This window comes from Bombina bombina, chromosome 3 (assembly GCF_027579735.1).
Source record: "Bombina bombina isolate aBomBom1 chromosome 3, aBomBom1.pri, whole genome shotgun sequence".
In the NCBI taxonomy this organism is placed as follows: domain Eukaryota; kingdom Metazoa; phylum Chordata; class Amphibia; order Anura; family Bombinatoridae; genus Bombina; species Bombina bombina.
In genome coordinates this window covers 604,912,748-604,926,984 of record NC_069501.1, presented here as the reverse complement: position 1 = coordinate 604,926,984, position 14,237 = coordinate 604,912,748, and the positions used below count along the sequence as shown (strand labels likewise).

The 14,237-nt window shown below is 36.2% G+C and overlaps 1 protein-coding gene across 1 annotated transcript in view; it reads left to right on the top strand.

Moving 5' to 3' along the window:
* Nucleotides 1–14,237, top strand: part of MAN1C1 (mannosidase alpha class 1C member 1) — a 378,811-nt gene that overhangs the window by 38,974 nt on the left and 325,600 nt on the right. The window contains exon 3 of the mRNA XM_053705384.1: nucleotides 6,033–6,167. Within this exon, the coding sequence (XP_053561359.1) occupies nucleotides 6,033–6,167 (135 nt within the window). The remainder of the gene's footprint in view (nucleotides 1–6,032; nucleotides 6,168–14,237) is intronic.

Below are 14,237 nucleotides of genomic sequence, written 5' to 3'. Positions count from 1 at the left end.
ATTGGCTTAGCACAGGGGTGTGAAAAATGCTTAGCATTGAAAGGGTTAAAAATGACCACACTCGGCACACGCACCATTGGTCACTGAGACCTGCTCATGACTCTTGCACACTCATTAGCCTTCCTGATTACATTTTCATGGAACTGAGTTACATTTCTTCAAAAGGTTTTCAAGAGAAAGAAGTTAATTTTAAATCAAGCAAGTTATTTTTTTTGTATAATTGTACTCTGTTGGCTTCCATGTCCCTTTAAATGTCTCTAATCTTTCTTCCTATGTTCAAATAGGCAATGTTTTGATGTTATTTACAGAACCCATTTTGGACAAAATTACGTGTGGAGTGGTAGTTTGCGCTCCCACTCATGCATTAACTTCGCTAGACAGAGGTTTTTTTGCGCCTCGGTAGTGCGCATTTTACAAGTTAAAAACAAAGTTTTCGCTCACGCGTTAAACCGACACACACAAAAAGCTGAAGTTCGAATATCTTGATTGCATTAACGTATTCCCCCATAGACTTAAATAAAACCCGATCACGTTTAACCAAGTGCGCTAACCTGACATAAAATAGCACAATATGTTCTATTTATGTATATATATGATGTTTTATTAGTAAAATATATATGTATATATGAATATATATAGGCATATAGATTTATAAACAGATATTCCTATAGACAGTCATGGGAAAAAGAAAGTACATGTAATGCTTGTGGGATATTCCACTATCAGACCAAACTTGGCCAGTAGTCTTCTTATCCCTGCGTCAAGCTGGAAGGATAGGGAATATCCCAGAGCAGAGAGTTTGCAAAATTAGGTAAGCGGTACTCACAATAGGCAGGGTAGTCTTTGGCGGCAACAGGTAGTGAATCCAGCGGTATGGCAGTTCAAGGGTAAACCAATAGAAGGACTGGAAAAAGGCAGGAATCGACAACAAAGGGAATCCAATAATTACAGTTCAGAAATAAACCAATAGAATGGTCAGGGAGGCAGATTTCGGTAACAGTATAGCAATTCAATGATTCAAGGGTTAAACAGGCAGAGTGGTCAGACAGGCAGAGTTTAGCAACTGTATGGCAATCCAGTATTTTAGGGTTAAGCAGGCAGAGTAGTCAGACAGGCAGTTCAATAACAGTATGTCAATCCAGTACTTTAGGGGTTAAGCAAGCAGAGTAGTCAGATAGGCAGAGTTCAATAACGTTATGGCAATCCAGTAGTTTAGGGGCTAAAGGGACAGTCTAGGCCAAAATAAACTTTCATGATTCAGATAGAGCATGCCATTTTAAACAATTTTCCAATTTACCTTTATCACCAATTTTGCTTTGTTCTCTTGGTATTCTTAGTTGAAAGCTTAACCTAGGAGGTTCATATGCTAATTTCTTAGACCTTGAAGCCCACCTCTTTCAGATTGCATTTTAACAGTTTTTCACCTCTATAGGGTGTTAGTTCACATATTTCATATAGATAACACTGTGCTCGTGCACGTGAAGTAATCTGGGATCAGGCACTGATTGGCTAGACTGCAAGTCTGTCAAAAGAACTGAAAAAGGGGCAGTTTGCAGAGGCTTAGATACAAGATAATCACAGAGGTTAAAAGTATATTAATATAACTGTGTTGGTTGTGCAAAACTGGGAAATGGGTAATAAAGGGATTATCTATCTTTTAAAACAATAAAAATTCTGGTGTAGACTGTCCCTTTAAGCAAGCAGAGTAGTCAGACAGGCAGTGTTCAATAACGTTATGGCAATCCAGAATACAGTAACCATCACACCCAGGAGCACACTAAGTAACACCTATACTTGGGCAGTGATAGGTAGAAAGTGAGCAACTTACATAGGCGCAGGATTCGTACTACAGGAGATCCTGACTGGCTTCAGAATGAAAGGAACGTGCGGTGATGACGTCACTGCCGCATGCACACAGGAGCCGACTCTACCCTAGGCAACGAGCAGAACAGCAGGCGCCACGTCCCTAGCAACAACTAGAGCTGTGCGGTGTGACAGTAAACACTCTTTGAATTCTGTGGTTTTACGTATCAGGACATAATAACAATCATCTGGTCCTTAGCAGGTCTTTAAATTAGGTAAATACAACCTCAGATGAACAACAACATATTACACTGTCATTATTTATTTAAAAAAAAAATATATATATATATTCAGAGGGCGCTACCAAAAGCCTAAGATACCCAAATATGTTATGTCAGAGAATAATAAGTAGCAATGTCAAAGGTATAGTACAGTGTTACATTTATTCACAATATTGAAGCATATAATAAAAATGGGACGTCTCCCTAAAATTACTTGATACAATAACAACACTTGAGATATATAATATAATAATAAAAAATAAATTACTAATAAAAAAGTATATCTAAATAAACTTGATAAACGTGCAGAGTATTAGAATAATACAGTATGCATACAGAAAATCGTATGCTAATCAAAGTGAGCAAAGTTGTCAAAGTTCTGACACTGGGACATACCACCTTTAAGTCGAGAGAAAGTACTTTACTTCCACCATAATAGTTCTTTATAAATAAAACAATATATCCATCCAAGATCTGTGTCGAGGGTAGTAGTCATACACCTATTTACTCAGACCCCTTAGGATGTGACAGGATTAAGCTGTATAATTTGACTGTTGTCACAGTTGAAAATACAAGTTACCAAGAGTACCTTATTGTTGTGCGCAATGTCTCGCAATTCTGTTAGCCGAAATACCTCTATGGTCTTTTCTCAGTGCTGCGGCTTGTCCCACGCTTGTGTAAGCGTCTTTCATCGACTATCCGTATACCTTAACGTGAGTTCCTTGGTTACGTCACGGTTACAGAGCTTTACGTGTGTCGTCTTTTATAATTTGATAAAGGAGCAGTAAAATTTCTTTTGGAAAACAAAGATATCCAATTTGCAACAGAAAGTCAGTGGCGCCGGAGGCTGACTGTATGTAAGATTATCGGCAGGTGTGTAGATACATATTTACATATGCTATAATAAATGCAAAGATAGACGTTTGTTAAAAAAGGAGAATATGTGTTTTCCACTCTTGGAATATACTCTAATCTAAAGTGGTAGTGTTATACTCGTACTCAATACAGGTTTAGCTTGCTGGTGAAATAGTTAATGGGCACAATAAAATGAATATACAATACGGATCAATCAGTTGATTAAAAATATATACATTTAATAAATAGTTCACAATCAATTTAAAATATACATTCTCACCGGTGTGTAAAAATAAAGAAATAATAAATTTGTCAGCAAATAAATTCATATAACAATGCCAAATGAGATTAGAAATGCTGATTCAATTCGGTGAAACTTGACTTAGCCGATAATCTTACATACAGTCAGCCTCCGGCGCCACTGACTTTCTGTTGTTTATTTGTTTAATCTATTCACAACTGTGAGAAGTGTGAATTTGTCAGTTGGCCAGCACTGTCCAAAATCCACAGTCCAGTGTTAATCCGTCTTTTTCTTACAAAGATATCCAATTTGCTTATGTTGAAATTACTTGCACATAGTGCTAAATGCACGCAAGTGTCGTAAGAAATACACAATAACCTGGATTATCAAGAGAGTTCATGGAGGTCGTATATTGGTATGTGGATTTTTACATACCAGATCCTCCAAAGTTCCAAGTTTAACACCTCACCAATTTAGTGTTAATGCCTTTTAACCATCAACGCGTTTCACCCTATAGTGGGCTTTATCAAGATAGGTTACAGGCATAGGTGGATATCCTTTTATAGATATAGATAAATCTTTTCATTGGTCCATTTTTTAATTGTCCATTTTTAAGGTGGTATGGCCAGAGATGGATGCCTCATTTCTCAAGTAGACATATTAAAGGTGGTAGTGATCCTATACGGTTCTATTATACAACATACATTGAGAATAGTATACAATTATTTATATTAGGCTCATAATGCGTATCTTAAACAGTCAGAAATATTTTTTTCGGTTTCATAGACTTCTAGATTGTAACATCAACTCATATTTATATGTTACATATAAAATACATCAACAAGCTATTTACTTATTTAATTTTCGCTATTCATATAGGAAAGGAGACAAATCAAGCTCTGAATTCAGGCCTCTTGGGTACAATGTGTCAAATTTATATATTAGTTCAGCCTCTTTAATGAGCAGTTTCTTTTCAATATCGCCACCTCTCCAATTCGCTTTTACCTTATGTATACCTCAAAATTTTAGATCACCAATTCTTCCCTTATGTACGTCCTGAAAGTGTTTGTATAGATGTGTAGTGTCTACTTTGTTATCAATACTACATAGGTGTTCCCTAATTCTGTCCTTCAGGCACCTCTTTGTTTCACCAATATATAATAAATTGCAAGTGCACTGTAATAGATAAATTATGTTGATCTAAAATTAAATTATGTTTATCTAAAATTAAATTATGTTTTTATGTGTGCAACCCTAATTACATATTCAATATGCAAGGTCCCTAATTACATATTCCTCATTTATATTAGGGATCAAGATACTTTTTTCTTTATGCTGTGTTGACAGGCTCGACATGTGTAGCATGGATAGAAACCAGAAATTTTATTTCCTTTTAAGTCAGTATCTTTCAGACCTTTGTTGCTTTTGTTTTGTCTTAGATCACTTGGAGCTATAATTGATTTTACATTTTTTGCCTTTCTGAAAACAAAATTTGGTTTTGGTGTTAATTTATAACCTATTAATGGGTCTGCCTTAAGTAGATGCCAATGCTTGTTGATTATCCTCCTAATGATCCCATGATCTGCATTATAATCTGTAAAAAAAGGAATTTTTATGTCAGTGGTTGTCTATATTTTCAGTTGATTTATTTTATATATATATATCACTATGTTAAAGCCCTTTGCCTTCCTTTTTTTCCATAACACCTGAGATCATATATATTGAGCCCTTATAACTTTTTTTATGCAATTTAAAAAACATATATATTAGAAAGTGTTATTATGATTGTAACAGTACTTTCAACCCTTTGAGTGCTAAGCACTTTCCCACCTGGGTGCTAAGCACATTTTAAGGGTTTTTAATTTTACATTTTTTTAAATATTTTTTTTTTTAAACTTTTTTATTTTATTTTCAGATCCCCGATTACCTTTCCAACGGTGGGTCTTGGGGGTCTGTAACTGCTTAGATGCCTGAGATACAGGCTTCTAAGCAGCATGCCCCTTTCCCTATATTGTCAATTGTCATTTTTAAATAAAGTTGCGCAGTGACGTCATCACGTCATTACGCGTGACGTCACCACGCAAAACGGAAAGCCCCAGCGATGCCTGTCACTCTACAGGCACGATTACCGGGGTAGGAGCGGATGGGAGATCCCAGATCTCCCTCAAGGTGGGGCGAGTGCTAGTGACGGCTCTGAGCCATCGTTAGCACCTGAGAGAGAAACTCTGCGACAGCTCAGAGCCGTCGTTAGCACTCAAGGGGTTAAAAGTATTTTTGATGTGTGTTGTACAACGTTTTAGTCGAGTGTAACAATTAAACAGAGTTCTGAAGTTGTGATATGCTGATGAATGTTAAATTTAATTGCACTTGAGCAAACACATTTACTTTCAATTTGTAATACACGTGCTACTTCTGACACCCTTTTAACTCGTGTGAAACAGTTAGCGCTCCACTCGTAATGTAGCCCGATGGACACAGACTATAATTCTATATTTGTAATGCATCAACAGATTCTGCAGTGCTATACTTGGGTTATAAAAAAAAATAAAGGCAAGACAGAGGGATTATGAGTCCCTGCTCCCTAGAGAGTTTAAAAGCTAAGAGACTATTCTAGAAACTATTACAGTAATTGTAGACTGTTTAGGGTAACAAAACAGTTATCACATTAATCCCTCTGACATAATTGCTACTAACACAATGTGTACTGCTTTGTAATTAAGTTAAATACAAGTACATATCTAGCTATTATTATATTTCCTTTGTAAGCAAAGAAACGGGGAAAAAGCTCACATAAGCATAATTAATTTAACTTGTGTATCTATATAACTATCTTTTTCTTGTTTTCTTTGCAGTCACAGTATTGTATGTTCTTGCTTTGTATCGCCTACAGATGATGCAGTTTGCTTGGTATAATTACAAGCAGTATGCTTGGGGCGAAAATGAGCTGCGTCCTCTTACTAAAGATGGTCATTTTGGAAGTCTTTTTGGTAAGTTACATTATTACTATAGAATATGCAATGTCATGCAGAGATAAACATCAAAAATAGGATATTGAAATTGTGTGGCACAGAACTACTGAAGAAACCTTTAAGAGACATTAAACAATAAATAAATGCTACATAGAATGATGCATTCATAGAAAAGATTAGTCTGAGAACAACACGTAGATGTATTTCTTTCATGTAATTGGCAAGAGTCCATGAGCTATTGACGTATGGGATATACAATCCTACCAGGAGGGGCAAAGTTTCCCAAACCTCAAAATGCCCATAAATACACCCCTCACCACACCCACAATTCAGTTTTACAAACTTTGCCTCCTATGGAGGTGGTGAAGTAAGTTTGTGCTAAGATTTCTACGTTGACATGCGCTTCTCAGCTTTTTTGAAGCCCTCAGAGTACAGCGAATGTCAGAGGGACGTGAAGGGAGTATCACCTATTGAATGCAATGATTTTCCTAACGGGGGTCTATTTCATAGGTTCTCTGTTATCGGTCGTAGAGATTCATCTCCTACCTCCCTTTTCAGATGATATACTCTCATTACCATTACCTCTACCGATAACTGTTTCAGTACTGGTTTGGCTGTCTGCTATATGTGGATGGGTGTCTTTTTTGGTAAGTATGTTTTTTATTACTTAAGACACCCCAGCTATGGTCTGGCACTTTATGCATTTATATATTTATTTAAGTTCTAAATATATGTATTGTACTTATATTTGCCATGAGTCAGGTTCATGTATTTCTTTGTGCAGACTGTCAGTTTCATATTTGGATAATAAACATATTAAGAAATATTTTTTTCTTACCTGGGGTTTAGTCTTTTTTTCAAATTGACTACTTTTTTCTTACAAATTGCGGGCAGCATTAGGCCCGTGGGTGCGCCAAATGCTAGACTTTATTGCGTCAATTTTTTTGCGCGAAAAGTACGTCCATTGACGCAAGTTCGTCATTTCCGGCGTCATAGTTGACGAGGAAGCCTTACACACTGTTGCGTTGCTAGTCATTTCCGGATATTGTTGGCGCCAACATTTTTCATTAGTTTTATACCCCATTGCTGTTTGCCTCTTGCCTTTTTTTATGTCAGAGGGCTATGCTGTTTGAATTTTTTCCCATTCCTGAAACTGTCATATAAGGAAATTGATAATTTTGCTTTATATGTTGTTTTTTCTTTTACATTTTGCAAGATGTCTCAATCTGATCCTGCCTCAGAAGTATCAGTTAGAACTTTGCTGCCTGACATCGGTTCTACCAAAGCTAAGTGAATTTGTTGTAAGATTGTGGAAATTTATATCTCCGAATGTCATTTGTAATAGTTGTCATGATAAACTTTTACATCCAGAGAATGTATTCATCAGTAATAGTACATTGCCAGTTGCAATTCCTTCAACTTCTAATGTACATGATATACCTAAGAATTTTAAAGAATTTGTTACTGATTCTATTCAGAAGGCTTTGTCTGCATTTCTGCCTTCTAATAAACGTAAAAGGTCTTTTAAAACTTCTCATAAAGTTGATGAAATTTCAAATGACCGACAACATAATGATTTATCCTCCTCTGATGAGGATCTATCTTATTCAGAAGATCCCTCCTCAGATATTGACACTGACAAATCTACTTATTTGTTAAAATAGAGTATATTAGTTTTTTCTTAAAATAAGTATTAATTACTTTGGATATTGGAAACTTGAATCCTATCTAAGGAAAGCCTATTTATATTCAGGCCATCTTCTCAGGCCTGCAATTTCTTTGGCTGATGTTGCGGCTGCATCAACTTTTTGGTTGGAGAATTTAGCGCAACAAGAATTGGATTCTGACATATCTAGCATTGTTCGCTTACAGCAACATGCTTATCATTTTATTTGTGATGCCATTTTTTATATTATCAAAATTGATGTTAGATCCATGTCTTTAGCTATTTTAGCTAGAAGAGCTTTATGGCTTAAATCTTGGAATGCTGATATGACATCTAAGTCTAGATTATTATCTCTTTCTTTCCAAGGTAATAATTTATTTGGTTCTCAGTTGGATTGTATTATTTCAACTGTTACTGGAGGAAATGGGTTTTTTCTGCCTCAGGATAAAAAACCTAAGGGTAAATCTAAGGCTTCTAACCGTTTTCGTTCCTTTCGTCAAAATAAGGAACAAAAATCTATTCCTTCCCCCAAGGAATCTCTTTCCAATTGGAAGCCTTCCTCAAATTTGAATAAATCCAAGCCTTTAAAAAACCAAAGTCAGCCCCTAAGTCCTCATGAAGGTGCGGTCCTCATTCCAGCTCAGCTGGTAGGTGGCAGATTAAGGTTTTTTAAGGATTTTTGGATAAATTCTGTCCAAAATCAATGGATTCAGAGCATTGTCTCTCAAGGGTATCGAATAAGATTCAGAGTAAGACCTCCTGTGAGAAGATTTTTTTCTCTCACGTATCCCAGCAAATCCAGTAAAAGCTCAGGCTTTCCTGAAGTGTGTTTCAGACCTGGAGTCTTCAGGGGTAATCATGCCGGTTCCTTTTCAGGAACAAGGTCTGGGGTTTTATTCAAATCTATTCATTGTCCCAAAGAAGGAAAATTCATTCAGACCAGTTCTGAAAATCTGAAAATTTTGAATCGTTATGTAAGAGTACCAACTTTCAAGATGGTGACTATAAGGACTATTCTGCCTTTTGTTCATCAAGGACATTATATGTCTACAATAGACTTGCAGGATGCATACCTTCATATTCCGATCCATCCAGAACATTATTAGTTGCTTAGATTCTCTTTTCTATACAAGCATTACCAATTTGTTGCTCTTCCATTTGGCCTAGCAACAGCTCCAAAAATCTTTTCAAAGGTTCTAGGTGCCCTACTCTCTGTAATCAGAGAGCAGGGTATTGCGGTGTTTCCTTATTTGGATGATATCTTGGTACTAGCTCAGTCTTTACGTTCTGCAGAATCTCACACGAATCAACTAGTGTTGTTTCTTCAAAAACATGGTTGGAGGATCAATTTACCAAAAAGTTTCTTGTTCGGATGTCCAGTTGCCAACCTTGGCCACTTCCGTTAAGGCTGGACCTACTGTCTCAAGGTCCGTCTTTCCATCAGGATCTGAAATCATTAAATTTGAAGGTATGGAAATTGAACGCTTAGTACTAAGTCATAGAGGTTTCTCTGACTCAGTGATTAATACTATGTTACAAGCTCGTAAATCTGTCCCTAGAAAGATTTATTATCGAGTTTGGAAGACCTACATTTCATGGTGTTCTTTTCATAAATTCTTTTAGAATTCCTAGAATTTTACAGTTTCTTCAGGATGGTTTGGATAAGGGTTTGTCTGCAAGTTCCTTGAAGGGACAAATCTCTGCTCTTTCAGTATTATTTCACAGAAAGATTGCTAAACTTCCTTATATTCACTGTTTTGTACAGGCTTTAGTTCGCATTAAGCCCGTCATTAAATCAAGGCATTGAAGGCATTACAGGCTCCTCCGTTTGAGCCCATGCATTCTTTGGACATTAAACTACTTTCTTGGAAAGTGTTGTTCCTTTTGGCCATCTCTTCTGCTAGAAGAGTTTCTGAGCTATCTGCTCTTTCTTGTGAATCTCCTTTTCTGATTTTTCATCAGGATAAGGCGATTTTGCGGACTTCATTTAAATTTTTACCTAAAGTTGTGAATTCTAACAACATTAGTAGAGAAATTGTTGTCCCTTCCTTGTGTTCTAATCCTAAGAATTCTTTGGAAGGATCCTTACATTCTTTGGTTGTGGTGAGAGCTTTGAAATATTATGTTGAAGCTACTAAAGATTTCAGGAAGACTTCTAGTCTATTTGTTATATTTTCTGGTCCTAGGAAAGGTCAGAAGGCCTCTGCTATTTCCTTGGCTTCCTGGTTAAAGCTCTTGATTCATCAAGCTTATTTGGAGTTGGGTTAGGCCCCGCCTCAGAGAATTACAGCTCATTCTACTAGATCAGTCTCCACTTCGTGGGCTTTTAAGAATGAAGCTTCAGTTGATCAGATTTGCAAAGCAGCAACTTGGTCCTCTTTGCATACTTTTACTCAATTCTACCATTTTGATGTATTTACTTCTTCAGAAGCAGTCTTTGGTAGAAAAGTTCTTCAGGCAGCTGTTTCAGTTTGATTCTTCTGCTGATATTTTAAGTTTTTCTTTTCATTATGAGAATAACTTTTATTTTGGGTTGTGGATTATTTTTTCAGCGGAAAATGGCTGTTATTTATTTTATCCCTCCCTCTCTAGTGACTGTTGAGTGGAGTTCCACATCTTGGGTATTGATATCCCATACATCACTAGCTCATGGACTCTTGCCAATTACATGAAATAAAACATAATTTATGTAAGAATTTACCTGATAAATTAATTTCTTTCATATTGGCAAGAGTCCATGAGGCCCAACCTTTTTATGGTGGTTATGATTTTTTTGTATAAAGCACAATTAATTCCAAATTTCTTTGTTGATGCTTTTTACTCCTTTATCACCCCACTTCTTGGCTATTCGTTAAACTGAATTGTGGGTGTGGTGAGGGGTGTATTTATGGGCATTTTGAGGTTTGGGAAACTTTGCCCCTCCTGGTAGTATTGTATATCCCATATGTCACTAGCTCATGGACTCTTGCCTATATGAAAGAAATTAATTTATCAGGTAAATTCTTACATAAATTATGTTTTTTTAAAGTTTCATTGTAATTGTAAAGTTGTAGTGTCTATAAAGCAATGGGAGCTTCCATGTTGTAACTTAGGTTACCTTCTCTGTTGTGGCCAATTAGGGACAGTTATAAACAGTAGGGTTGCATCGTTACCATTTTTTAAGGCCTAGTACAAGTACTGATTCTTTTTTCAAACACTCACCGATACCAATTACCGATACTTTTTTTAATGTAATATGACAGTTTACCAAGCACAATACAGACTAATGATTTAAGATGGCTTCTATATAGTTATGAACTGTAACTCAAAAGACATTTTGAAAAAATTAAACAGTTGTATTTGTTGTCACAAAGTTCACAGAACATCTTTATAAATAAAAATATTACAATAAAATATATTGATAATAACAATAATTAACAGCTGCAGCAGTTGGGGCTGGAAAGCTACAATTTAAAGAGGTGATTAGGTGATTACTGGATGCTATTGGTTTGTAGGGTGCCTATATAACATCAATCTGACATTTGTATGTAATACAACATAATATAATTTAATTCTGAAAAAAACATTGGGGAAAGAGCGTCCCAGTAATCCCCTTTGAGAAAAATGGGGCATTTGCATTCTACTGACTCAACAGAAAATATGGCTGGTCTTCATATTTTTCCAGAGCTGCTTTTTATTCCCAGTCCAGCCCTGGCTAAGGATGTTCCTCAGAGTATAGTATGTTTTGAGCACAATTGTTCAAGATGAGAACTAGCAGTATAACAGGCAAAGCAATTAGAATATTTTTTCAAAAGTTAGTGGCAAGTTCTTATTAAGGAAGACGCATATCTACATGTTCAGCTACAAGTCTGTTTCTTTTATCAGTAAAGACGTTTGACACTAAGCTGAACAGTCTTTCACTTTTCACACTACTGCATGGGGCAGAAATATATTTTTGGGCCATTTTAGCCAGAGCTGGAAATCTCAGTTTACTAACTGCCCAGTACTTCAGGGGTTTGTGTGAATGAGGTACAGTGATCTCTCCCAGGTAGGTTTCCAGATGTATAGTAGTAGTTTTTGGAGCACTGCTGTTAAACGTACAATAATACAAATAACAGCAATTTGTATTGGCAGAACAGAAGTAAACAATTTTAGTTAAGTTTTAAAATGAAATGGGAACATGCAGTTTGAAAAACGCCACAAGATGGCGTATAGGTAGGAAGTTAAGTTATCGGTTTAAGTATTGGTGCATTTGCATGAGTACAAGTACTCATGCAAATACTTAGTATCGGCACCAATACTAGTATCGGTGCAACCCTAATAAATAGGTCACTAGAGTGCGCAGTCAATGACTGTGAAGAGTATAACAGTGTTCTGCACTTCCATTTCTAACAGGAACTGAAAAGCTCACAATTTCACAATGGAATTACAGTAAAAAGGGACAAAATAAATCATGAAAGTATATTGCAGATATTTATATACATATATACAGTGTATATATATATATACTGTATATATATATATATATATATATATTATGATTTATCATTTTATATTACCATCTCAAAGTGTTTAATGTCCCTTTAAAGAATAATCAAGGATTAAAATCATGAATGTAATGTATGTTGATGGGTTTTTTATTAAAAGGGATCAAAATGGTGTGTCAACATCTGATGTGATGTAAAATAGAAATAGGATTAATAATGTACACCGTTGATTATTTGTAACTAGGTGATAAGCCTGCCCAGAGGGCAGTCTATGTTTAAAAAATACAAACCTCCAAGCTAAAGTTACAAAAAAATAAAAAAAAGTTAAATTACAGAAAAAATAAACAAAGCTATCCAAAATAAAAATTTTAAACCTAAACTAATACCCCTATAAAAATAAAAACACCCCCTAATCTAATACTAATCTACCAATAGCCCTTAAAATGGCCTTTTGTATGGCATTGCCCTAAGTGAAACAGCTCTTTTACCTCTAAAAAATACTAAGTCCCCCCTAACAGTAAAAAACTCCCACTCACCAAACCCCCCAAAATAAAAAAAACTAACACTAAAAAAAACTAAACTACCCATTGCACCTAAAAGGGAATTTGTATGGGCATTGCCCTTAAAAGGGCATTCAACTCTTTTACTGCCCTTAAAAGGACAATCAGCTCTTTTTCAAGCCCAAAAAAACCCTAATCTAAAAAAAAAAAACACACCAAAAAAATCCTAAACCTAAGCCCCAAATAAGTACTTAATGTTCCTGAAGTCCGGCAGAGAAGGTCTTCTTCCAGACGGATCTATCATCTTCTATCTTCATCTGGAGTGAAGGCAGAGGTGCATTGCTGTGTTCCCGATGCCTGTATCCTCAGCGGCGATCCTCAACAGCGGTGGTCCTCGGCGGCAGCGTTTCTCGGTGGCATGGAGGCTCCTCTTCATCCGATGTCTGTCGTAAACTGAAGATTGAATGCAAGGTACCGCAATCAATATGGGGTACCTTGCATTTCTATTGGCTTAAATTTTGAAATCAGCCAATAAGATTTCAGTAGCTCTCATCCTATTGACTGATGTCAAAATTTCAACGAATAGGAATGCAAGGTACCACAATAAATGTGGGGTACCTTGCATTCAATCTTAAGTGTGCGACGGACGATCTCATGAAGAGGAGCCTTTATGTCGCCAAGGACCGCCACCGGTGAGGATCCAGGCATTGGGAACACAGCTCCACACCTCAGCTCCGTGCCGCCTTCACCCTGGATGAAGATAGAAGATGATGGATCCGTCTGGAAGAAGACCTTCTCCGCTGGACTTCAGGAACAGTGAGTATCTATATGGGGCTTTTTTTAGTGTTATGTTTTTTTCACTTTGGGGGTTAGGTGGGTGGGAGGTTTTTACTGTTAGGGGGGACTTAGTATTTTTTTTAGAGGTAAAAGAGCTGTTTAACTTAGGGCAATGCCCTACAAAAGGCTCTTTTAAGGGCTATTGGTAGTTTAGATTAGGGGGTGTTTTTATGTTTTTTGGGGGGGGGCTTTTTTATTTTCATTGGGATTAGGTATAAAAAAAAAAATTTTTGATAATTTTATTTATTTTTTTCTGTAATGTTAGACTTTTTTATTTTTTGTAATTTAATGTTATTTTTTTTTTAATTTTAATTGTTATTTAGTAGTAATTGGGGTTAATTTAGGGGGTGTTAGGTTAGGGGGCTTATCAATTAAATTAGTTATTTGTGTTGTGGGGGGGTTGGCGGTCTAGGGGTTAATATATTAGGGTTATTGCGATGTGGGGGTTTGATGGTTTAGGGGTTAATTAGCTTTATTGTGATGTGGTGGGGTTGGCAGTTTAAGATTTAATAGGTTAAAAAGTTTTTTTGCAATGTAGGGGTTTTGCAGTTTAGGGGTTAATAGGTTAATTAGGCTTATTGCGATGTGGCTGGTGGTTAAGGGGTTAATAATTTAATTA